Source organism: Perca flavescens, chromosome 6 (genome assembly GCF_004354835.1).
Source record: "Perca flavescens isolate YP-PL-M2 chromosome 6, PFLA_1.0, whole genome shotgun sequence".
Lineage (NCBI taxonomy): Eukaryota > Metazoa > Chordata > Actinopteri > Perciformes > Percidae > Perca > Perca flavescens.
Window position 1 is genome coordinate 18,817,395 of NC_041336.1, and position 26,559 is coordinate 18,843,953.

At 41.0% G+C, this 26,559-nt stretch overlaps 2 protein-coding genes and 2 non-coding genes across 4 annotated transcripts in view; 3 read left to right on the top strand and 1 right to left on the bottom strand.

The window, feature by feature from the left end:
* The first annotated feature begins 448 nt into the window (after positions 1–448).
* rps27.2 (ribosomal protein S27, isoform 2) lies at positions 449–7,919 on the top strand. The gene is made up of 4 exons (XM_028581112.1): positions 449–554; positions 4,038–4,146; positions 4,639–4,749; positions 6,805–7,919. The coding sequence occupies exons 1-4, from the start codon at positions 549–551 to the stop codon at positions 6,831–6,833; spliced, it is 255 nt and encodes an 84-aa protein (XP_028436913.1). The 5' UTR covers positions 449–548; the 3' UTR covers positions 6,834–7,919.
* Positions 4,428–4,560, top strand: LOC114558005 (small nucleolar RNA SNORA13). Its single transcript, XR_003692890.1, has one exon. It is a non-coding gene; the product is annotated as a small nucleolar RNA SNORA13 (small nucleolar RNA).
* On the top strand, positions 5,562–5,693 carry LOC114557998 (small nucleolar RNA SNORA13). Its single transcript, XR_003692884.1, has one exon. It is a non-coding gene; the product is annotated as a small nucleolar RNA SNORA13 (small nucleolar RNA).
* A 14,428-nt stretch (positions 7,920–22,347) lies between the features above and the next one.
* LOC114556986 (small conductance calcium-activated potassium channel protein 2) overlaps positions 22,348–26,559 on the bottom strand; it is a 57,294-nt gene continuing 53,082 nt past the window's right edge. The window contains 3 exon segments of the mRNA XM_075447430.1: positions 22,348–24,156; positions 25,183–25,252; positions 26,416–26,543. Coding sequence (XP_075303545.1) covers positions 23,725–24,156; positions 25,183–25,252; positions 26,416–26,543 — 630 coding nt within the window. The 3' untranslated portion in view covers positions 22,348–23,724.

The following is a 26,559-nucleotide window of genomic DNA, read 5'->3' on the forward strand; positions in this document are numbered from 1 at the left end:
TGCAAATATATAGGAGAAAAAAAAGATCCTAACATTTTTTTTAAAAAGCAAAAGAGTAACCCTAGTTTTATCAGTCTATGGAGTACGTAAAAAAGCTATTACATTCGGCCGTTGAGGTCTTTGTGATTGATTTACACATATGAAGTAGCTAAGTGGACACTATTTGACAGTCAAACATCTTTGGAAATTGAAATGTCTGTTGTAAAACCTATGTCTGGATACATAACTGACTTGTTAAATTCTACATGAAAATAAAATTAATTAATTGTAAAATATAAGACGCCACCACGTGGTGTTTCATAACCAAAAGCAGATTTTTTTTCGTAGTTTAAATTTCAACAGGTAGTTGAATGTAAACACCCACAAATGCCCCAATAAATCAACGCTTATTAAAAAATAATAATAATTTAGAAGATCCTCTATGCTAAACATTGACATATGCTAAACCGTCTCTGATATTTGTCTTCTTCCTCCGGATGTTTGCCCGTCAGCTGAAGGTTTCCGGTGCGTCATCAGTGATTTTCCGGTGAGGTTCCCAGCACGCAGACATGCCAGTAAGTACCTCCGCGGGGTTTAGAGTAGCCATCAGTCGTTAAAATGTGTTTTGTAGGGGGGGGATCTTATACCATATGAAAGTGCGTTTTGTTTCTGTTGGAATCAACGCTTTGAGTGCTGTGATTTAAACGTAAAGATGTAAAAAAAGCACGCAATATGGCGAACACGTGCAACAAAGCAGCCCACGCGGGCTCCCTTTATGATCACCAGTCACATGGCGATCTTTTTAGTGCGTTAAAAATCACTTTCTGAACATATCTTCGTTTATCCTGTGATCACCGTAACGTTGATTGCTTTAAAACATTAAGCCCATTTTTTTTTAGCACTTTATCACATTTCTAGGGCTGCAACAACGAATCGATAAAATTCGATTACTAAAAAAGTTGGCAACAAATTTAATTATCGATTCGTTGTGTCGCGCAACTATTAGGCAACCTAGTCGCGGAGATAAAAAAAAAAATTGAGTTGAGCGCAGAGCGGAGCAGCGCGGAGCGAAAGAAAATAAGAGCAGAGCGGGGGTAGAGGAAATACGGAGATAGACCGGAGAGACCCTTAACGTTGTTCTGAAACACTCGGCGGAGGCAGAGAAATCAGTATGACCCAAGTCATCCAAGGTGTGGGAGCATTTCACACTAAATAAATCAAAAACGTGTTAATTGCAAGATAAGCAAAAGCGACACGGCATGGCAGGGGCGCGCCACGGTGATGAGTTAACACCTAAAACGTAAACATGTTGGAGTCCTTGATGAGGAGGAAGGGAGTTCAACAGCAGGGTAAAGTCACTACACTATCCTACTTCTGTTCCGTTCTGAAGTGAGGAACGTACCGTCCCTCCAGTAGCTCTTCTGGTGCTGCCGTTTACGCGTTATCCAGCTGACTAGCATGACAAGCTAGCGTTAGCTCGGTAATAACAGTAATAAAGCAGGGGTGGTATACTTTGCAAGACTAAATACACGGTTTTATTCACTCGCCTTTTTTAGCCCATTCATTTTTCAATCTGTTGTCATGTATATATTATGTGCTTTGTCCCATATCAGTTATTGTTGACAAATATAATAGTGTGTGGTGTATAAACGAACTTAACTTGTACTTACTACAATGATGGTAATAATTTAATGAATAAGTGTGTCTGTCTGTCTTGTCTGTATCTGCTATTTGGGTTACTTACCTTTACACAACTATGTGTATTGAGTTGATGTAAATTAATGCTTTTTTTTTATCAGATTCATCGATTAATCGAAAAAATAATCGACAGATTAATCGATTATTAAAATAATCGTTAGTTGCAGCCCTACATATTTCCTCATATTTCCTCTCATGAGAGCAGGGCTCAAGTTTTGAACAGAGTTCAGAGTGAGATTTTGGCGGCAGGGGTTTGGGTGGGGACGGAGTCTGATCTGATAAATGACATAAATGTAGGCCTGTGTTCGATTGAAGAAATTCTTAGTCGACCAACACTCATTCAATTGTATTGACTAATTGATTAGTTGATTTAATCAACAGATCTGTAAATCTGAGTTTCTCTGCAAAGATGATGCATATATTGAATAAGATAACGCCTCCTTTGCATATTTTAAGAACAAACAATTTCAGAAAACGTGTAATACAACAAAAAATTGCCTTGATGAAAGTAATCAAAGTGGGTTTCACGGTGATATCTCTTAGGTAAAATGTCAACCCTTAATTCTTGTGTTTACTAGAGATGTCCTCGTACGTTTCTTGGAAATAAGTCATTCAGCATGAAAAAAAAAACATCAAACATGACTAATGTACTAAAAAGATCTAAGTTGACTAAGACCAAAACCACCGATTAGTCGACTAATCCACTAAGAGGGAGCAGCCCTACATAAATTCGTACAAATCATTTTTATTAATTGTGTGTGTGTGTGTGTGTGTGTGTGTGTGTGTGTGTGTGTGTGTGTGTGTGTGTGTGTGTGTGTGTGTGTGTGTGTGTGCGCGCAATAATTAATACTATAAATTGTCTGGATACAATATAATGAAATAGCCTAGGCCAAAGGTTTTCACAATGGAGCCCGGGAGGTTGTGCAGTAAAAATAAAAGGAAAGAAAAAAACTAAAAATATTCCAAATTATTATGGGTACTGTTATAAAAGTATTATTGGTAGGCCTAAAATGGGTATCTTTTTAAAAATATAAAACTGTTAGAGTAGCCCTGCAGCCGATTCAACATGTAGCTATAATAATAATAATAAAAGCTACCCAGTGTTTCCTCTATGTTGATTTCTGCCGCCACAGTATCAGAAATAGGGCAGACACACAACAGGGTTTCCTGTTCCTATGTACAGTACATGTAGTATATAAAGTCATATTTCCACGACTCTACAGAGCCGTGTGCTCTACTGAACTCAAGCCAACTGTCATCCGCTCTCTCTCCCCTCAACTGGAACAGTGACAGTACGTCATCACCCGCCAAGTCATGGCAACCAGATAAACAACAGGGCGAGTACACCCTATGTCAATGAGTACACAGAATACACTTGTCACTCAATCTCAGGCAAAGTCACAAACAGCGACGAAAGCCGCAACTTGAAATCCGCACTCACTCAGCTTGTGCGTGGCAGGCACTAGCGGCGCCAGGATTTTGATTGTAGGTGGGCCTCCAGAAAACTGGACAGGCCAATTAAAATAAGCCAAATGTATTCAGGTTCCCCCTTCATTCAGACAGCCAGACACTAATAACGTTAAGACACTACTTGCCTTGCTGGTGTGACGGTGTGGCTACGGGAGGACTTGATGGGGAGAGGGTGGCCGAGCAGGATGGTAAATCGTCACTTGTAACTGCATTACTTAAAATGTCCTCCTCCTGCTCCTTGGAGTGTTTCTTGCTGAATTTAGATGAAAACAAGCTGCTTTGCTTCGCTTTGCGTTTCATATTAGCTAGCTAATAGCTACACTCTGTCTGTCTCATTGAGCTTGCTTGAAAAGCTTGCGCACAAACGTCATTCATTTCATTGGATCACTTATTGGTGACGACGCAGCCTGTGGGCAGGCGGGTAGAAGCCGCTGATTGGCTGAGAAGCTTTCACTCAAAGCTTTCCTCAAACTGCTTATTGGATGAACTGCTAGATGGGTCAAAATGGGCGGGCCCGAACCTAAAATGACCAATGGTAGCGCCGCGGATGGTGGCAGGGCGTTCTGAACTCTATGGGGAACTCACTTGATTCCTCTACCTGTTCCACTGTTAAAAATAGTGGCCCAACTTGGTGGCCGTTATCCTGGTAATTTCTCTGCGTGAGAAATACAAGGTGTGGCGTGTGAACGGGTTGAAATGTGTGTGTCTCACGCCCAATGCGTGAGAGTTTTGACCTTTGCATCCTGTAGGCTAATCACGATGTAAAGTTTTAACTCTGACCAGAAATGAAATGTATCCTTATATTTCAGTTATTTCTACACTCCGTAGATCATTTTAAATGAATGTAGACTAGTATTCAGCTAAACTGTTGTCTTTTAATTTTCTTCCAGCTTGCAAAGGATCTTTTGCTCCCGAGCTCTGAGGAGGAAAAGAGGAGACACAAGAAGAAACGCCTCGTTCAGAGTCCTAATTCTTATTTTATGGATGTCAAATGTCCAGGTCAGTTTGTTTATGTAGCAACCTGGCCAAACCCTCCTAGATCACTTAGATAATAGAGATACATTAAAGTGCAAAGTACACAAATACTGTGCCTAACTACATCTTCATGTTCAAGTATTGAGACTTATTTGAGGGAAAATGTGTTAACTTTTATGAAAATACATTGGAGTAAAAAGCAATGGAGAAAATTTGGGCTCAATAAAAACAAAATAGCAGCTACAACATGATCTTAAATTTAATTTAAAATTAGAGCCTAAATGTATTATTTGTATTAAAATATTTGCCTTTATGTGTTGCCCTTTCATTGTTCCATTAGTGATTGGGGTGTCAAATAAGGCATACAATGACACTTGTGACTGTCTGGTTAAATGAGTTTCAAGTGACTCTTTTATACAAACAGCTGCAAGGACACATCAATAACCAAGAGTGCATTGGATAATACAATCGTTGGCTGTCCCCATCCAATGATTTGTATGCGTGTGTTGTGTGCAGGTTGCTACAAGATCACCACAGTGTTCAGCCACGCTCAGACTGTAGTGCTGTGTGTCGGCTGTTCCACAGTCCTCTGCCAGCCTACAGGAGGGAAAGCTCGCCTTACAGAAGGTAAGCAGCGTGCGTAGTGAAGAAACTGTCTACCCGTTTCAGTGAATATATATATATATATATATGTAGCACTACATATCCACTTAAAAAATGCATAGATACATGCTGTAGCTGTCACTTAGAGCTTGGGCGTTTCTCGTCTCGTCACACCCCTAATTATAATATCTAACTTGCAACACATGACGTACATCGACAAGGCTGGATTACCCGACAAAGTGAACAACCTGCCCTAGAACACCAAAAGCCCCAGGTCCACTATACGTAAATTGTATTTTGGTAATTAAATTGATAAAAAATGTTTGCATTTTCAATTTTTAACCTGCACCTGGCCTCTACCCAAAGCTTTGGCAGCAAAATGCCCCAAAACTCAATATTCATTTGGGCCTGTTAGGTTGGGGATCAGGTAGCAGAACTTTGCTGTACAATCACTAGGGTTGGGCCGTATCCAAATTTTGATACCTTCAAACCTCCTCCCTATTTTATATTACCGTGACTAATTAAAAATTATGACGCAATGCTCAGACGGTGTCAAACTGTTGCCTTGCGCCCCGTTCAGAAACTGAATACCAAACACTAATACTGAAACAATAATAACATAACAACTTACAAAAAAAAACTACTTTCTCCTCCACACATGACAACCACACATAATTACATAAATTATATTTAATATTTAATCCTTGTCTCCTATATAAGTGCATTGCATTTTTTTAATGACTGTATTGAAACTGATACCGTTATTTTTAAGACCCCGCGGTATACCGTATTACCGCCCAACCCTACAATACACATCTAAGTGACACCTTAATATTTGCCTTTGTGTTGCCCTTTCATTGTGTTCTTCATGAACAGGGTGTCAACTAAGGCATACAGTGACTCTTGTGGTCGTGACAGAAATTTATCATCATTGATCCATTTCTACACAGTCGACTGCAAGCACAAATGCTCTTTTGTTCAGGCATTTATTTCGACTTCTTTCAGCAAGGACAGCAGGATGTGGTTTCAGAACAGCTAATCCTTTGTTCTAATAAAAGACGGATCGATTGCTTCACTCGTCGCAGTACGTTGAAGAAACGATGATACTGTATACAGGGTGTTAGTGAATTGGTTGAGCTTAAGGTCAAGGTTTGTTTTAACGAACGCTCTCACTGTCCCAACCCTGTCCTGTGCTGTGTTGCCGTGGTAACCAAGTGCTCCTCAATGTGCTTTGCTTTGAGTTACTATGGGTGCAGCTGCAACACTTGGCACTAAAACTGTTAGTTTGGAGGTGATTTAGTCTTTGAAAAGGCAGATAGCAACATGACTTTTAGTGTTCTCTTATCTGTTGTATCTTGTCAGAGCGTGTCAGTTTATACACCGTCCCTGTTGTTTTGACTGGCTTTATACCGTTAATCTCCAATAAAGATTGTTGATGCACTGTCTACCTTCATAAAGGTGACAGGGACACATACACTCAGCTGTCTGTAATTAAACCTGGCTTAAAAATCTTAACTTTGTGAAGGTTATAATATTCAGTTGTTGAAAGTTAATTCTCAGCCTCATAATAGTAGTTTTACAGAAACTCCCCAGCAACTCTTGCTAGCTCTCTGCTGCTTTTTTAGCTGCATGTCAGTTTACCACAGTTTAAGTTAAGTGTTCATTCAACTTCATGGAACGTTGGAGGCTGTACATGTAGTTTATGGGGCTGTTAAAAACATTTAGAGATGTAATGAAGAGCTGTAATGATTAGTCAACTTAATAAATGAATTGGCAACAGTCTTCTCCAATGGTAAAGTGTTTATCTTTGGATTTTGGACTCATTGTTGCCCGAACAAGACCTTTTGAAAATGTCTCCTCAGGCTTCAGGCCAAACAGTTAATTAATTAATTAATTAATTAATTAATCAAGAACATACAAGACCGATTATTGTAAATAATTGTTAGTTGCAACCCCAATTGTGTTTTATACTAAGAGGTAAGAGTGGACAAAATATTATATACGTTACATTTATCTAAAATAAATGTGTTTTTGTTTTTTACTCGTAAATTCAATCTGTCTTTCTCCATCTTTCCTCAGGATGCTCATTCAGGAGGAAACAGCACTAGTTTGACCAGATGTGGTTGGACACAGTTGAGGAGGAGAATGAACAGCGCTTGATGGACATCAAGTAACACTGCCATGGAGCTGATGAAGCATTTAGGGAAATGAAGAGCGGGAAAACAGAATCATGTAATATAAGACGTCTCTCTACAGAATATGCACAGAGAAATGCTTGGTGTGGTTGAGAACCCCACCAACACCACATCTCCATTCACTCGTCTCTCTTAATAAACTTAGGTTGTTTTTTGGTAAAAAAATAATCATGCATGATTGTCATCCAGTTTGTCCTTTTTACCTCGTGAAGGTTCTTAGGTGTCATTTGTCTGGTAAAAGACTTGTCAGCTCAGGACTCCTTAAAAATATGCTGGTAAAGATCAGGGCATTTGAGGACTCTGGTTTCCTCCAAGTGTACAGATGTGGTGCCTCGACTGTTTGTGGCGAGTGATTTGCATTTGTCTGCATTATACCCTCAATAATTAAGCACAAACAATTACAGGGAGGTGAGGCTGCACGTTTACTTTTTAAAACGAGACTGGTTCTAGGAAAGGAGACACACTGGCTGAAATAGCAAATGACATCCAATAAACTGTCCTTAATTGCAGTTGTATTAAGTTAAAGCTGCACTCAGTGTAATTGAATGTTATTTGATGTGTTAGGGCTGGTAATTAATTTGAAGGTAGAAAATGATGTCCGATGTACACTCTGAATTAGGGTTGATTCAGGGAAAGTCACCACTAACTCTGCTTTGGTTTCCTGGTGTATGTAAATCACAAAACACTGATGTTGAAACTAAATGTCATGAATGATTATGGTTGTGACCTAACGTGTGCTTGCGAGCTTCTTGTGCAAATGATAAATGTTGGATGAATTCTTGTGAAGTTGCAAAAAACAATCCCACTGGCTCCCAGTTTACACATAGCTGTAGTTCAGGCATTAGGCTCTGGGTGACTGCATTGAGTTGTACATTGAATGAAGAAATAAATTCAGCAGAGTGAGTGAATTTTAACTTTGTTGTTGCTATGGTGACATTTTTCTTACTTCTTGCTTGTATATTGGATACGGCTTAAAAATAAAATCGTGATAAATAATGATTCTGATGTGCCTCCTGGTAACTGAGTGACTAATACATTACATTTAGTTTCCTAAAGGCCTTAGAAGTTCCTGAAAACACTTAAAGTCTAAAATATTTTCTTTTACTTGCTATAGACAGTAATGTTAGTCACAAAATATTTTTATCGGATTGTGTGCTGTCTGGAGACGGACCTTTAGCAAACACTCCCTACTGCAAGCTACAGGAGCTATGAAGTTCATTGTTTCATAATGGGCAAATCAAGATTTTTGCAAAAACTAGAATGCATTAATAATTTCTAATTGGTTAATTCATCCATCCATTTTTGCCCGGATCCAGGTCTCACCAATGTAATTGTATCGTTAGGAATTATTGATATATACTGCTGGGAAGTACTGAAAAAATGTGATATAAATAATTCTAGGCCATGTGGTCCCTAATGGTTTTTCATCATACCCTCATACTTAGCCGGTATGACTGAAACAGTAATAAATTGGATTTTATGTGGTATTAAAAGGGTTTTAAAAAGCCTTAAATTTAACTCGGTGAATGCTGCAGAAACCCTGTCAATCACATTATTACCCAAACCGATTGTATCTAATGAAGGACAGGATTAGGACTGAACCCTGTCCAGTCAGGTGGTGACAGGCCGTGCTACAGAGGAGCTCTCCTGTAAGTATTGGGGCTCAGACAGCAAGCTGTCCTGCTATGGCTACGGCTGTGGGAATAATGAGTCAATACTAAATCGAGTATAAAGATTAAACAATCCAACTAAAGTGAACCTTTCCTTTGCAACTTTAAAAGTGAGGTGTAGAGATAATGGCAGCACTCCAAACAGCTTGTTTTGTCAAAGCAGAATGAATTCATGTCGAGACTGTAGATGCACAGGTTTAAAACTAAGACATTAAGTTAGATTTTAGGTACATATGATAATTTAAATACTCTAAGGCCCATTGGAGAGTTATAAAACGAAAAACACTATGTAACAAACTGTGTGTGTATGTCTGTGTGTGACACACCTTGAGGGATGAGATAAATTCCTTGGTATTCATCACAGTAAGCTCAACCCCAGACTCAGGGCCAGTTAGGGAACGGGCTGACACGGAGAAGTGGAGTGCTGGTGGGTAGGGCAGCGTGGACTGACCCAGCAAAGAGGCTCGGAGAGAGAAATGAGAGGCTCAGTGGAGAGCAGCTGGAAAAATGAACTCCTCCTGAGAGTGGACAGACACTCGACATCTGTACACACCTGCAGGGAATGAAAGAGGAAGAGTACACGTTGTTAGTACAGTGAAACCCTACATAGCCGAGGATTATAAATGGCTATGTTGTTATGTGTGTTACTAGTGTTGTGATCATAGTGTGGTGATATTTTCAGCTCTGACTGCAAAGTGTTAAGTTGTAGGTAGGGGGCAGCCTGTGACTTTCCTCTTTGATAAGATACAGAAAGCTGATAGACACACATTAAAAGCAATAGGAAGACAAATGATGCATATCGGTGAGATTGCTGGTTGATGTTGGTTTATTCTGGTCCTCACGTGCTTAAGTTTAATGTGTAAAGAATGGGATGTATGTTTGCACAAAGACAGTGACAGAGTATCAGGTTGGTGTTGAATTCCTTGGGAATGGGGTAGTGTGACTGTTATGTTGAGGAGTCATTCTGCAGAGGTGAAAGGATAGGGTTAGTGGAGGACTCCCCTTTTAACCTGGAGACACAAGACACAGTTCGATAGATACGCAATCAACCCAAGCCACACACTCAATCATTTGTGCATTTTTCCATACATCTATACATAAGCCCCACCTCTCTTAGGACTTGCTGTTCTTCCTCTTTAGCCTGTAGTAGACCATCATTGTCCCAAAATGCTCTATTTCTGCCCTGAGATTAAACACCCGTCTGCTCTGAATAACAATTTGTTTTGCTGTATGCTCTCCTGTTTGTGCGGGACTGAAGCACAGTGCATTCCCCTGTCTGACTGGATACAGAAAGGCAGAAATAGCAGGAAGGACATGCAGGGGAGTCTGAGGGAGGTGTTGGTGGGGTCTGCTGGCATTGCTAAAACCCTTATGTTCAAAATCTGAAGTCACCCATGCCAGGTCATCTCTGAGTGGGAAGCAGAGAGGAGGATGGGACAGGAGGATCGATAGTGAATGGCAGGAAAATCATTCTGTCCAATGAGTTTTTACAGTATTGATCTGAGCAGTTTGCATTCTCATCACAGCTTTAAATCTGGCAAAAGCGAATAATAAAGTGATATGAAAGAGGATTGGGGAGAAAGACCAGAAACTGTGTAGAAATTACAACAGTGTACAGGAGAGGGTGTGGGGGCGAGGGAGTGTATATGGAACTATATATACAAGGTTGTTGCAGAAGAGCACTGTATGACAAAGGGAAGGCTGACTTGGCCTCCAACTGTGTACAGGGATGAAAACCAAGAATGTAATCACAAACCACACTGGAGGGACCTACACACACACACACACACACACACACACACACACACACACACACACACACACACACACACACACACACACACACACACTTAATAAAAATAAAAATTATTTGTACGAATTTATGTAGGGCTGCTCCCTCTTAGTGGACACGCGCACACACACACTTTGTTGTTTAAGTTTCTCATTTGCCAAGGACGGAGCCATTACACATCATTAGCTTCCTTTGCTTGCACAATTAACTGACCTGACCAACAATGAGCAGGGTCTGGCTGACCCCACGTCTCCATGGCAACGACCTCCAGCAGAGCCGAGCCAGTGTTTGGGCCACTTGTCAGAACCCCCCGGGGGTCCACAGTGACAAGCCGGGTCCTGTCACACACTGACACAGAGCGCAGAGCACAGGCCAGACGGCGTCTTTGCTACAACAACACACAGCGGTTATGACAAACAGACCTTTGATTTCTGCGAAAATTTATTTTCCATTGCGAAAAATGTATTGGATCTTTTAGGAAAACTTTTTCATTTATAGAGCCCCTCTACAGGTACAGGTGGGAAGTGTCAGAGACACTTCAGCAGATGCTTGTTGATGTACAACTTTAAACTCAGTACTCTGATTCAAAGAGAGCATTCCATGTCACTACTCAGTTGCCTATATATGCTACACATACAGTACATACCCACACAAACACGTGCACATGGAATCTAATGGTATTCAATTTAAAGATTAAAAACAACCAAAAATTGGAACAAAAAAAATATTAATGCTAAAGTGCAGGTGGTAACTGGATTGTAAAAACACCATTTGCAGTTTCATTGCTTATTTTATTGGTAATGACTTTGATGACTGGTTGATCTGTAGCATAATCAGCAGGCCAATTGCATTATCTCCCAAAATTTCCCTACTCAAGATTATCCTGTCTGTGCTACACACATGATCCTGTTTACCGTAAACTGCGGCAAACAAGTGTCTCACTGCAACAGGAATCTTTCTGCTGCATGGAAACATAAAATATGAAGGAAAAACAGTTTAAACAGTCACATTGTGCTACACAGAGAGAGACTAATGGAAAGACAGATGTCAAATGAGATATTTTGGTAAACTGAGATAAATATGATGAAATATGAGTGTAAGTGTGGGTCCCTTGTGGGTTACATCAGGGTGGTTGTAAAGGTTTTGTGTGTGTCTGCTTAGCTGCATATCTTTCACATTTTCACAGAGGAAGTCAGAGTAGTGGCCCATGAGCTCTACAGTCACAAAGTTGATAAATTGGTAAGCATATTCTTAAAGACGCACACATACTACAAGCACAAACACACACATGCATGCACACAAGCTTGCATGCACGCACATAGAAACAGACAGGAACACACACACTACACACACCTCTGCAGGAGTGAGGGTCACTGTGATGGATGCTGTCCCTGAATGGCCGCAAGTATTAAAAGCCTGGAGACCTGGTAAAACAATCAGTCATGTCAATTTGTCACAGCTTAAAATTAATCATTCCTGTGTCTGTGATCATTTCCTGAATTCATTATTCTGACCATGTAGCCTAAATAGTCTGCACGCTGTGAGTGCGTCTGCCAGCAGCATATGTGAAGAGTTTGAGGAATCACTGAGAGGAAGGGGAGGTTGTCAAACTGCATCCCCTTCTGGTCAAACCCTGTTCACTGCAGCTCTACATCCTTTCTACATGACACTGATGAGAACAGAGAGGAGAAAGCTACAGAAGGAGGGTAAGGATGAACATAGGAATAAATCACTTCTAGTGTGGCTCTTTTTAGTGGTAAAACTACCAATATATTTATTCAGATCATTTAGCACAATTACAATGTGATGCAGGGAAATAAGTTGGAGGGAGAAAAACAGGGTGGCAGAGAGAAGATGTACACAGAGGCTGTTCCAACCTACTGAGGATGTTTGTGCACACTTCTTTGTGTTGGCTAATTGCACCAAATGGATGAGGCAGATAATGTGTTAGGGCTGTTGTCAATAGTTTGCACGGGAGAGAGGCTCAGAAAACGTAAATACATAATCACTAGCCAGATGCCACTCAGTTGTTTTGGTTAGCCAAGTTGTCATTGAGTGTGTTTACACAGGCAGCAAATGGATTATTTCCCCTGTCAGAAAAGTTCTGCAGTCAGAAAAATTAATTTGAAGACTGAGTATACTCATACATATTTCAACTGGTAGTTTACACAAAAAACAAGTAAACAAATTCTGTATTTGAGCAATAATTTATAGAGGATGTGTTTCAAAAGTACATAGACAGTATTTTTTTACATTGTTCAGCATTCTGTGGACAGCAAAGGAAGACTTTCATTGTACAGGGAAACATGTTTCCTTACTGTGCATACAGTATGACAATAAAACTTTGAACATGAACATATTTGCAAATACTGTGAAAATTATGAATTTAAGTTGTATGTTATACAGAGCTGATACAAAAGTTCCATTTAGCTTCTTTCATTTTTTCTGTCCATCCATTAATTATATTTTTCCATTGTCTATACCCATTCATTCCTACTCAGGGTAATGTCTGTGCATGCATTTGGTGAAAGACAGTGAACACACAGACACACTCACAACAATAGGCAATTTACAGTCTCCCGTCCACCTGACCTACATTCCTCTGGAAAGTGAAAGCACCAAAGCAGCACATAGAGACAGAGAGAAACTCCACACAGAAATGCAGAAAAAACAAACACCATTCTTATCTATGCAACACAAATAACCAATTTCATTCATCAGGCACCAAACAGTCATGTTGTTAAGTGTCAAATTGTGAAATAAGAGACATCATGCAATGACTAAAATATATGCATTCATCCTAAAATACCAATGTGAAACCTGTGGAATTGATGATATATATAGTAAAGTAAAGCACTACAAAATGACTCGTAACCCACAACCCAGAACAATCACTGCTGTCTTTAAGGGCATTCAGTGCAGTATGAATTAAAGGAAGAATAAAATCTTGAGCCATTACACATTATATCATGAGCTACAACATCAATGTGACTTGAATGCCCAATATGTAAACCCATCCAGCTTAATCCTGTTGGAATCACCCAATCAACAGCTTTCTCCGAGCTCGTTCACAATAAAGAGTCAGTGTGAAGATTGCACGTCAACAGTTTCACAAAAACATGCATGTGTGTGCGTGTCTTTGTGACTCCCTTCGCTCAGCATCCTTTCTAGTTTGTGTGAGGAAAATCCTCTCTGATACAGACACAGATGGTTGCTATGGAAACCAACATCACTTTTCAGGCAAGTAACTTTGCAGGGATGGAAGGAGGTAGAGAGAGGGGGTGGGTAAAATATACTTCAAATGAATAAGAAATTCGAATGCAGTCCTCTGTGTATGTGTGCGTGTGAGCACCTGTCTATGAGTGCATAAGTGTGATGAGCAGAAGAAGGTATACTGGCTCTAGCAGCAGGGGGGCAAGATGGAAAAGAGCAGAGGAAATACAACTAAATGAAGAAACTTGCTGGTGGGATACTGGGACTGAGGGAAGGATTTGGGCCAGTGGAGGAGGTGGAGGAGGAGGAAGAGGGGGGACAAAGACAAAGAAGCAGGGGAGCTACAGCTCACTTTCAGCCTGTTGTCCTCCTGTGATGGCTCATGGGTAGGTGGCCTGAAGTTTTAATACTGACAAACACACAAAGGTAATAGAATACTGCACCCAGAGTGCTGATGTCAAGAAGGCCTACGATGCAAAAAATATCTTATTTGACTTGAACCACATACCAGTGTCCCACCTGGAAGCTGAGAACCAGACAAGTAGCACTGCCGGCATGCTGCTGACAGTTCCTAGACTTTAATTGGCTGACTGTGTCTACCTTCAGCCTGTCCACATCCTCCTCCAAGGGGCCAGAGGCCACAACTTAGGACCTGCTTCATATACAATGAGGCGTGACACTCTGACAGAGGGCAACACCTCAGACACAGAAACCTAGAAAGAAAGAGAAAAAAAGCAACCCAGTCAGGGAGAGAAAGAAGGAGTAAATTGTTAATTAAATGTATGAGTGGCACTGGGCCCTGGTTGTGAGTATAGTATGCAGAGGAGTTACAGGTAGCCAAGTTATGTCAGTGCAAGTGGCAACAGTAGAAGTCCTGTCAGGGGAGCAAGCAAAGCACAACTCCCGTGTGGCATCATTAAAAAAACCATTGTCTCTCCCATCCTGATTTAACTGAACAGTCTGAAAAATAGATCAATTAACAACCTCTGCTCTCTTACTCCTGCTCTCTCTCACACACACACACACACACACACACACACACACACACACACACACACACACCCACCCTGAAGGGAGTGTGGGCGGTCAGTGTTGCCATGGAGCTAATGTTGTACCGGTCTGTTTCTGTGGTGATGGTGACAGAGGTATGTCCTAACCCCGCTGTTTCAACCTGCACAGCAACCGAACACTTACACATCAATCCGCACAATTTTTTTAATCTTTTATGCATTATGGAGAAAAAAAACATCAATGAATTTACTCTTGTACAGCAGCCAGCTCTCTGGGGAAACATATGAGTAGCACTTCAACAACTGTTCTTTCTAGGAATAATCATCCCCTTTCATTAAACTGCCTGGCTGGAAATATTATGTACAGTCCTTGTACTTTACTGTATTATTCCTGTTTGGGTGCTGGCCAAACTTCTTAGGTCCTGGCATAAAAACTACATTAAAAATGTATTGATTTAAAAAAGAAGAAGAAGGAATTCCGAACAGTGAGGGTGTGTTAGATTGTAATGTTTAGGAAGCTGACTGCACAAAAAACAAAACTGGATCAGGTAGACATTTAAGAGCCTGTAATTTGATCTGTTATACCAACAAATGCACTCATTTATTTTTGTATCCAATATTGCTAATGGAATGTCAACTTTACTTCCATGATTGTGTTATGTGTTGGAGTACCCACCAATCCAGCAAAGTCTCTAATGGACTGAAACAGAAAAGGCAGAAAGCATATTGGTATAAACACCTAACCCGTTAATTGTGCGCATCCAGCCCGATGTAAGTTTGTACATTAAATAAAAAATGTCTACTTAGGTGTCTATGAAAGGCTGGGTTGGCAGTAAGTAAGTAAGGGACGGTGATGTGCAGCCACAACTCACTTGGGCCAGCCGGGCAGTGCTGAAGACCAGCCACCCTTCATACCTTAAAGGAGGCCAAATGCTAATTTGGAGATTCATCGGGAAGCGGTCTATGGCCTCCAAGTTGTTTAAAAACAAAGAGACCTCAGAAGTGGTATTACAGGGAGGAGGCCTGGCCCTGGGTGTGGGGAAGAGGAGTTGATGTCCCCTGAAAGATGGTGAGGGCTAACTGGTAAACTGGGCTGAATGGTGATCTCCCTACATGCAGTCTCCTCTCTTCGGTAAGAACACAACATGACCTGGACTCAACACATACATCTGGATCGACGAGAGGAGAGGAGAGGAGAGGAGAAGAGAAGAGAAGATAAAGATGTATAGGAATAAGAGGAAGTGGGAAAGTGGGACAGAAGAGAGGACCTTAAGGGGGACACAAAGGAAGAGCAGGTTGAACTAAAGGCACTTTAGATCAAAACTATGGTCAATAAAGAGGCTTACAGTTTGGCAACATGAAGGCAGTCCAAGAAGGCAAACACATCCAATACAGCTAAGGCAGATCACAGACAGGCAAACACACACACACACACACACACACACACACACACACACACACACACACACACACACACACACACACACACACACACACAGGTTTAAAGAATCCTGTGGGGCTAAATGACGGAACGAGGGACAAGTGTGCAGGGAGGGGGCAGGGAATGTCAGAGGGCATCTGGTTATGGGGACTGACAGGGTTACAAAGGAATGAGGGGGTGGAGAAGGGTAGACCGGGTGTCACCATGAGAAAGATATTTTCTTTTGTTTGTATGAATCTTCAAATGTGTGTGTGTCTGTGTGCACACACCTATCCTGGGGTTTCCGTCATGTGAATTGCAGTCTGGCCCAGCTTCTTTCCCGCTATTATTTCTCTTTTCATCATCACCACGGCAACATTACTGTCACTCTCTGACCAGCTCACAATGCTGATTCCCCCTTTCTACCTGAATATACTACACACATTCATAAAAACACAACAACAACTAACACAACAAATACAATCTTTCTGAATGCAATGCTGCCTCTAATTCCTCTCGTCATACATACACAAATACACACATTCATGGACACACTCACGGACAGACCTGTATGTGTTGGTAGATCTGTCCCTCTGGTTGCCAGGGAAACACAAATATTTAAGGCATCAGAATGGGGGGTTCATTGATGTCCACTTCCTGGTGAACTCTGACTGGTGGGGTCATCAGAAGGGTTGTACATTTATGAAAAGGAAGCGAGAGTAAACAATAGTGTGTGTGTACTTGTGTGCTTTCTCCTGTCTTATGTGTGTGCTGTCCTGCCCTGCAACAATGTTGAAGAGCTACACATCTCCACAACATAATGTTTTATTGGTAGAAGCATCCAGTACACCACTCATCTCTACTGTCAGCACAAAGAGGAGTTAGACATTAAAAGATCCTGTTGCGATGGAAACAGTCTCCCACTGACAGCACCTGGTGACATTTGTTGTTGTGATGATAACCTTATAGTTGACAGGTGTAGCACATTAAAGCAACACTATATGTAACTTTTAGCTGCAGCTGTAGTTCCAATGAGACAACTTGTAGGGGGACCGAAGCGGGAAAAGTTACACAGTGTTGCTTTAATGTGGACTAGCAGAGGCAAGTGATAATGGTGGCCTACTTCCAGCATCCACCTGCCTGCATCCACCTGCCTGCCTCCTCTTCCATTGGCAAAGCTCTATGCACACACACATGCATAGAAACACACAAGCCATCCTTACCAATACAGGAATGTGGGGTTAGGTCTCTGTTTTACAGTAAAGTGTAATGAAGAAAATTGACTTGTATACAGAGCAGCAGAGCACATCAACCAATCAACCAGGCCTGGAGAAAAAAAGAAATACTTGAGAAAATACACTTTTGTGTGGATGTATTCTTTGTGCGAGTGCATGCATGCACTGTAAGTTAAGTATTTCTTAGGAAATACATGGTCAAACTCTCCTCAGGGTACAAGCATTTATCAAAAATTCTATTTTGTGAGGTATTTAATTTTAGAGATATGGAAGAGGATTAGAATTCAAATTAAGTTACTTTAATAAAGTCGGGATGAAGGGTAAACCAAGAAGAATGCGTTCCTTAACAATTCCCTAAGGAATATCTGTATAGTTGGTCACGAGAACCATAGAATAGAACAAAAAAGAAGTACATTTTTTTAAATGCATCGCACAAGCCATGGTCCAATTATCAGGAGCAATTAGGGTTCAGAATCTTACTCAACATTTGAACAGGAGCCTGGGATTGACCTGCGCACCCTGTGATTAGTGGACATTGGACTCTTCCTGCTGAGCCACATCAACCCATTTCAATCAGGAGAGACTTGTTTGCAGATATGCAAAAGGTTTAATGTACAAGAGCATGTAGCTGTATAGAGTATTGGAGATTGAACTCCATCGTTATATTGATACATTTAATATAGGGGTAGGGAACCATGATGTAACCCCCCCCGATGGAATCCAGACACCGGTGGCGGCGGAGAAGGGCCGGAAGACCAGAGCGAGGAGGCACTGGAGCGACAGCCGGAGAATCACTATGACGGGAGGTGGAAGGGGCGGAGGAGGGATGAACGCCTTTCCTGAAATGACAGCTGATAGCACAGGGAGAGAAACAGATTTTAAAGCAGTGTTGTGACGCTGTGATTGGCCTATGGAATCTTTGGCCGATTCTGATTGGCTTATCAGAAAGGTGAACGCCTCCAGCGCTGATTCGTTTTATGGAGAGAACTGATTATTTGTTAGGTCTTCCTGAAAGAATTTGCGCTGAGCTACATTTCTTAAAGACAAAGCATTCACTTTGTAAGAGGTAAGCTGTAATGTTCAGTATTGTGTATTGGGGCGTCGGACTGGGGGGAAGAAGGGGACTGAGTACCCAGGACCCTCATGTGAGGAGGGCCCAAAAAGATGCTAGTATGAATAGTTGTGGATGCGGGGAGGGGCCCATAGAAAATGCCTTTCTACACGGCCCAGAATTTTGTGCTACGCCCCTGTTGTGTATAATCATAAATCACTTGAAACCTGCAAAGATGTGAGCTTTGTTCATTCTACAAATGCATCTTATTTACATTTATTAAAATGTGTTCTTTCTGGTGTTATATTTTGGACATTTCTTGCTTTTGCACTCATATTCTGTCGGCTAAATTTGGCTGGAATATGGGTTAAAAGCTATCCCAATTTCCCTTTCCTCTGGGTCCTTTGCTATCCTCTGTTCAAACAGCAATAGACTAAATGGGTTTCCTGAACAAAAGGAGAGGGGCTGAGAGACGGTGGAGAGAGAAAGAGAGAAGCAGAAAAGTAGGCAATGGACATTACCTTGGCATTAGAATTATAGAACACAATCATGAAAATGAACATTAGCAAGAGAGAGATGGTGAACGCCCTGGGAGCAGTAGAGCACCATCCAGTAAATAACAGAGATAACAAGCTCATCACATCTGGGTATGTGCTGTGCTCTGGGCAGAGCACTGCCTCAGGCTGCCTGGCTTTCACACCTCTGTTAGTCATTTTATTTTCACCCAAAATCAATTTTCTCTGTCCAAGCCGAGATTGTGTGAATTCTATGACTGCCTTCACGCTCAAATAAACGTGTGAACTAATGGGAAGGTGTTTAATTCAAAAAGTTTTGACTCAACTATCACCAATCAGTAAGAAGACCTGTAACAAGTTAAGGGATCTCAATATATTGCATGTGACTCATTATTTTACACCATGAGATATGGCCAGTGAGCAGTTTTAGAAAAATGTGATTCATCAAATAACAAATACTTACTGTGTGGTCCTTTGTCAGACTATTCTGAACAGCGATGTCTTCACTACCCTGATGATGAATGAAGACCAAGTGAACAATTACATAAACGAACAAACAAGAGAATAATTATTTCCATGGCTGCCTATTGTGAGCATTTTTCACTGCTAAAACTTTACTCCTAACCCACACTTTGCTAGGCCTGCTACGGTAAGATTATACATCTAAAGGATGACACTCAATTAGAATAAGGACAAATGCAGATTCTAAAACAAACAATCTTGTGTTGTAAAATGCCTCTTTAACTGGCAAGAAACACTTAAACCACAATTTGAATTACAGAAAAATGGAAAATAGAACAAACAATATTGCCGTATGACGAGTGAGCTGAAAGGTTGTTACCACAGGCAGTTCAGACATTATAAGTCAAGCAAGGAATTAATAAAAGATCAGTTCTGTACAGCCACATCAGCCATTTTAGTAAATGCAGCACAACATTGCCTTTCTCTTTATTCTTATTTTTGACACCAGTAGATTCTATTATTCTGGCTGACTTTTAGTCAAGTAAAGCTTATTGCAATATATAGTATGCTACATGTTTTAGATTTTGTTTTATGCTTGATTTGAGTCTTTCTCTTCAAAGAGTCAATTAAATTAAATTGGTAAAACCAGACACAAACATACACTGACCACCCATACTGTATGTTCAACACGTCTCCACTTCCCTTCACCAGAGTCCCATTCTCATGATGTTGGTGTGCCAGTATAGGGGACACTGACAGGGCAGAAACTAGGACGTGCTCGCTGCAGGACTGATGAACAGAGGGAGGCTTGGACATAGACAGAGGCTGGACATGCACTGTCTCACATCTGGATGATTTCCTGAAGTTGCACACATGGATTAACACAACACAACAGACAGACAGACAGACAGACAGACAGACAGACAGACAGACAGACAGACAGACAGACAGACAGACAGACAGACACACACACACACACACACACACACACACACACACACACACACACACACACACACACACACACACACACACACACACACACACACCAACGTAAATCTTTCCAGCGGTTGTATGTTTACACCCATGTCTGTCCAGATTCATATGATGTACAGTATGTAGTGAAGATTTCAGAGGAATTTAATATAAGGTATTAAATGTATTCTGTGATGAAATTAAAGTTATCACTATAGTGATATGGATGATTCCAGTAAACTTCTAGTAAATTTCCAGTAAATTCTTAGTAAATTCCTAGAAAAAAATCAAAAAAATAAAAGTGACAGTCCGCTATGGGTCACAGTGACATTGACCTTTGACCACCAAAATCTGATCAGTTCATCCTTGAGTCCAAGTAGACGTTTGGGCCAATTTTCAAGAAATTCATTCAAGTCGTACCTGAGAGAATGGGAAATAGGTATGTATGGACGCACAAATGGAAAAATATAATGCCTCTGGCTGCGGCTATCACCGGCTCGGAGGCATAAAAACACAACCGGCTCACTTGGAAATTAGCTAACTTATCAAGATGAGCAACTGAAAATCAGTGTCAGTGACGTAACCTAGGAACTAATGAGTCTATGGCAACCCAAGAATGTAAATATCCCTCACATCGGTGCAAAAATACAGCTCTCTTAAATGTTTAAATGGTAAATATTTGGTGTGTACCACATCTGTACAGCGTGAATTAGTTCAATAAGGAGTATTTTATATTTCTAAAGCATCGCACTCGCAACCCCCTCACACCGAAAACAATAACAAAATAAAATTTTAATAAAAAACAGCAACAGAAAACATGGAAGCTGTAATGTTATAGATATATACTTTATTAATTATCTCTGATAAAATAAAATTACAAAATAATTTCAACTTCAAACGGCACTTTCCTTGTTCATTATCATTTAAGTTTTGTTAATACATATATCATAATTGTCATGACGAATGAGAAGAATACTATAGTTCAGTAATATTAGATATCAGCTATAACTGTGTTCAATCATAATGGTAGAAAAGACTAAGCAATACAAAGCTAGATTTCGTTAACAGCATACTATACAATATTCCAAGCGTATGTAATTCAGTATTCCGGCCACAGCGTGTCGCTATGAGACAGTTTTCGATACTGTCTCCAATGAAAGGGTAGGCTTGTCTCTTTTCCCATCACACCATTATAATTCCTCTCAGATATACCTTAATCTCTCTTTCTATCTTTTATTTATTTCATAAACAGCTGTTCCTTCATGGCCATTTATCCTTTATAAGGTTTGTTTGTGTTCCCTTGTGTTCATCCGTATTCCACCTTGATCTGTTTTAAAGCAGTGAAGAGCAGTCCATGTACAGCACTGTAACAAGTCCATGCCCAGATTTTCACAGTTATTCCCTCAGAAATATTGTCAAGATATCTGCAACGCCTCCTGTTATCTTTTGTCCCCAGTGACAGCAGCGTTCCCTGCCTCTTATTGAAGTCCATTTAAGAGAGAGCACTTTGGTTGTCGAAGTGTGTGTATATCTGTGTGTGCGTGCGGGCGGGTGTTTGTTCCTGTGTCTGCATTGGCAGTTTAAGTGATCGAGCAAGCAAGAGTGTTTGAGTGTATTTCTTTACACAGATTACATTCATGATAACAGTGCGTTGTTTTGGGACTGAAAGCTTGAAAAAGAATGGCGGTAAGTAAGTAAGTCTTCTTCCCCTTTATAAAGGGCCATACACACAACCGTACACTGTGAAAAAATATTATATCAACTTATAACCACATAGTTAAACAATTGTTGGATTTTTTAAAAAGTCAATTAAAATACTAATGTAAAAATCATTTTCGTATTATATTCTAAGTATAAATATTTTTCAGAGAATGAATGCAAAACAATAGATACTACAGCATCCCAGTCAATCAGACTCCCCTGACTTCAGACAAGTAAAACAATGAGAAGATAATTTATTATTGATGGAGAACACTTTGACTGTTGTTACCTGTCTGCAAAACAATCACCAAATGTGGAGCATTATGTTTGTGCAAAGCTCTGTCTTGTATGAGTCAGTGTTTCTTCAAAATTAATCAACCAGATTGAAATGGCAGTTTAATAAATGTTTCTGTTCAATCTTTTTTTAACAACCATCCCAGGATTAATGCACTTGATACAACTATAAATTGTCACTTTGCTGAGGTTTTTTATAAGAAACGTTGACAGAAATTAAACAAAATCAAACTCTTTAAAGTCTCATTTCAGTACAGCAAACCTACACATACACATAAACATCAGTTCAACTGAATCTGTAATTCAATAAATGCAGTAATAAAGTCCTGTTGTAGTTGTGTTTCCTTTGCGTCACAAACAGACGTTGTGATGACTTATGTCCCTCAGTGTCATACCAATTTATTTCAACTTCATCTGTAATTTGTGTAGTTCAGAACGATTCTCCCAACTGAGTAGTTAAAATGTCACAACTATGCATTTTAAGTCTAAACTACTGCATCAGCTCACACCCACAAAAGATAAGTCGTTTGGATGAACATTTTTTACAGTGTGTCAACATTGCTTGGCAGTGCTCTGTGGAGATTGACAGTGCATTGAGTGCTTGGCTATAGGCTTTAGTATTATCTTGTGGGCTACTGCACACAATTTATTTGTGTGAGTGTAAGTAGGGCCTGCATTGTGAAAAATGTTGTATTTATTTTTGTGCTGTGTTAACTTGTATTGCGTGAATGATGTGTTGATATAAGTTGTGTGTGTGTGTGTGTGTGTGTGTGTGTGTGTGTGTGTGTGTGCAGTTCATGCCACTAGTTTTTTTTTTAAATGTATATCATGGTCGTATTGATCGACTCTCTGTTAAAGGGATGCTCGTTAACACACAGGTAGTATTCAGATAGAAAATACATCATGAGGATAAAAAGTCATGGTCATTAATTCCTGATGAAGGGAGATACATTTGGAGAGAAATTGGGAGAGAGAAAGAGAGAGAAAGAGAGAGAAAGAGAGAGAATAAAAGGCCCTTTTCAGTAATCGGAGTGGATTCCATTTAGGAGCTCTGAGTTCATGTAATTATTCCTCGTTATTTCTCCTCCCCTCTCCTTCCCCCTCCTCATCCTCTCTGCCTCCATTTCTCACTTTCTTGACATTCTTCCTCCCCCTCACACCTTTCAGTGTCTCCATTTGATCTCAATTTTTCTTCTCCTTCCCTCGTCAAGGAAAACGCCCCAAAGTTCCTAACATGTCTCATCGTTCATACTGGCCCTCCATCTTAATCCTATTATTTATCCTCATAGTTCCGTCTTCATCCCTCCCTCATGGAGCGTTAGTTTCTGAGGATCACCTCACATTTCTCTCCTCCTCCCTCCTTGTTCCTCTCCTTTAGTCTGAAGTGAGAGGACTAGCACAACCCCCTCCTCCTCTCTCCCTGATTTCTTTCCATATTTGTTCTGTCCTGGTCCCCAGAGCTGTCTTCAGCAGCTAGAAGTGCAGGTGTTTGGGATGGGACTAGCCTCCAGGCTCTCATCTGGACTCAGAGGTGGGGGCGACAGAGGGCACTCTAAGGCCAAAGTAGGGACCTGGGATGGGGGCGATGCTGGAGATAAGACCTGGACTGGAGAAACTGAAGCTGCAGCAGCGGTTAAAGACGCAGCAGGGGACAGTGGGACCACAGCACCTCCTCCACCACCTCCTCTCCCATCCCATCCATCCCTCCCATCCCTCTCTCGGAGCAAGTGGACCAGGGCGGCGTGCTGGGCGCTGAGGGTGGCCGAGAGGTGGGCAGGCAGGGTGTTGAAGCCGGCGGTGAGCTGCTCCACCCGCTGCTCCAGGGACAGCATCTGGCGTTCCAAGTCCTCGCTGCGGTCGTTGAGCTCCGACATGAGCTCATACATGACGCTCTGCATCTGTGAGAGTAGAGGAGAGGAGAGGAGAGGAGAGGAGAGGAGAGGAGAGGAGAGGAGAGGAGAGGAGAGGAGAGGAGAGGAGAGGAGAGGAGAGGAGAGGTGACTCAGTGCACACAGAGTACCTTGAAGAAGGGACACCAATTGCAAATACATTATGAGTGTTGCTTTATTAAAGCTTGTTTAAAGAAAATGAATTTGGACTGAATAAGTAAAAGGGGTTAGAGAGTGAAGCAAAAGTGGAAAAAGGGCAAGCCTAAGGCTCGGAAGGAGTGAGTAAGAAAGTGTCCAAAGAGGGAGTAGAAGCTGGAATAAAGAAGAGGCTGGAGGGAAGTATCTATGTGGGCGTTATTGTGAAGAAAGGGAGAATAAGAGAGAGGAGAGAATGAAAAGAAGGCGGCAGAGTGTCCCTGCCTTGCACATCCTGGCCTCCGTAACCACGGTAAATGCACAAGTGGCCAACTGAGATGAAGTCATTGAGATGGCATAATTGCAAAAATATTTGGTGCTAAAGGCATTGCTCCTTGGAAAGACAAGCACATACACACACACACACACACTCAATAGTTTTCTCCCTCTTTACTCACTCCCTCTCCTCTCTCTCTTTTACAATCACAGTCACACGCAGAAACACACACGCATGCACATGTTTCTACACACACACACACACACACACACACACACACACACACACACACACACACACACACACACACACACACGTGCACTCACATTCTCACCTAGACACCCACACAATAAAAGAAAAACATGAACACTCCCCTCCCTCCTCTCATTTCCTCCTCGCTCTCTCTCTCAGTCATCCCCGTTTTTACACTTGTTCCGGTTGCTAGGAGACACAAAACCATGAAAACGGGCAGGTCATATTTGAAACGGAGGAATGTTGTAGTATATCTTGGGGGGCTAAGGCATGTTAGGTATGAGTTACTGACCTGAGCGATGGTTATGTGTCTGAAGTGGAAATGAAGAGCTCAGATGTGTGTGTGTCAACCGTGTCTGTGTGTGACTCACCTTTGAGAGGTCCACTAGTGTGTTGGCCTGATCACTGAGTTTCCTCTGCTCCATTTTCACACTGCGTAATCTGCAAACAGATACACCCACATTAAATACACACACAAAGTTGAAACCCAGTGAATACACAGTGGGCAGTCCAGAGAGCTAATCCCTCCGGGTCCAGACAATAACAGTGTAGAGCGGTCACCTTGCCTGATTCAGCTTCATTTACACCTGCAGTGTGCTGTTGAATTTGAATGAAGATAGTGTGCTCTTTGAAACCCTGTAATTTTTCAGTCCAGCTGAAAGTATACATACATTTAATGTTGAAATAAGACTGAGACCTTCAGCTCTAGAGTAAGAGAACAGGGTAGTTTTATATTATTATTATTATTATTATTATTATTATATATTAAGAAACCTTAAGGGGAATAAGGTCTAAGGGGAAACTAAATGGAATAAAATTAGATAAAATAAAACAAATCGTTTTTCTTCAGTGCAATTAAAAATAGGACTGTCAACTCTCAAAACACAATACAAGGGAACATTTGGTCTAAACTAAATGTCTAATATGTGTTTTCATAACATAAACCCTGTGGCTTCCTCCATTATAATTTTATGAGGCTGCACCTCCAGATGAACTGTTTTGTACTCGTATCCCCTCAAGTCACCCTGTTTCTGTGTTCACAGTCAGCCTCACATCCACAGTCCTCTATGTCACGATAAAAAAAAAAAATCTTAGCTCTCTTGATTCTGGCTTTTGAAGGCACTCGTTTAAATGTTCTCGTTCACCGTTCAAGATCAACGGAGCAAGTGCCATTAAAGGGACGCTTAATTGTGACGCTAGACAGATATATATATATATACAAAAAATCTCTGAGTATATAACTTTTAACAGGACTACCATGGAAGAAAAGAATTACAATGCACGACTAAGTTCTGCTGTATGTACAATGCAGTGATTATTCAGTCCCACAACTGTATTTGTCTGGAGTGAACCAGCCCTTTAGTAGATGATGATTCATTTTTTTTGTGTGTGTGTGTGTGTGTGTGTGTGTGTGTGTGTGTGTGTGTGTGCAGGGATTTATGCACTTTATCTGATTATCAGCGTTGATTCAACTTGTGGGTGGATAGAAAGTACAGCTGATTTCAAAGGCTTCAGCATCTCAGCAGCACTGTTATGTTCTTGTGTACATGTGTTTGTTTTTGAGTGAGTGTGTGTGTGTGGGTGGATGTAAGGTGTGGTCTTACTGATGTATAGCCTGGAGGAACTTCCGCTGGTGTTTTCGGACTCTGGAGTGGTCGATCTTCTTCATTAGCTTGGTGTGTTTGTAGATGAGCCAGGTTTCCCTCAGCACGTTAGCCGCTGCATTCTTTATCTGCTCGCATACACAT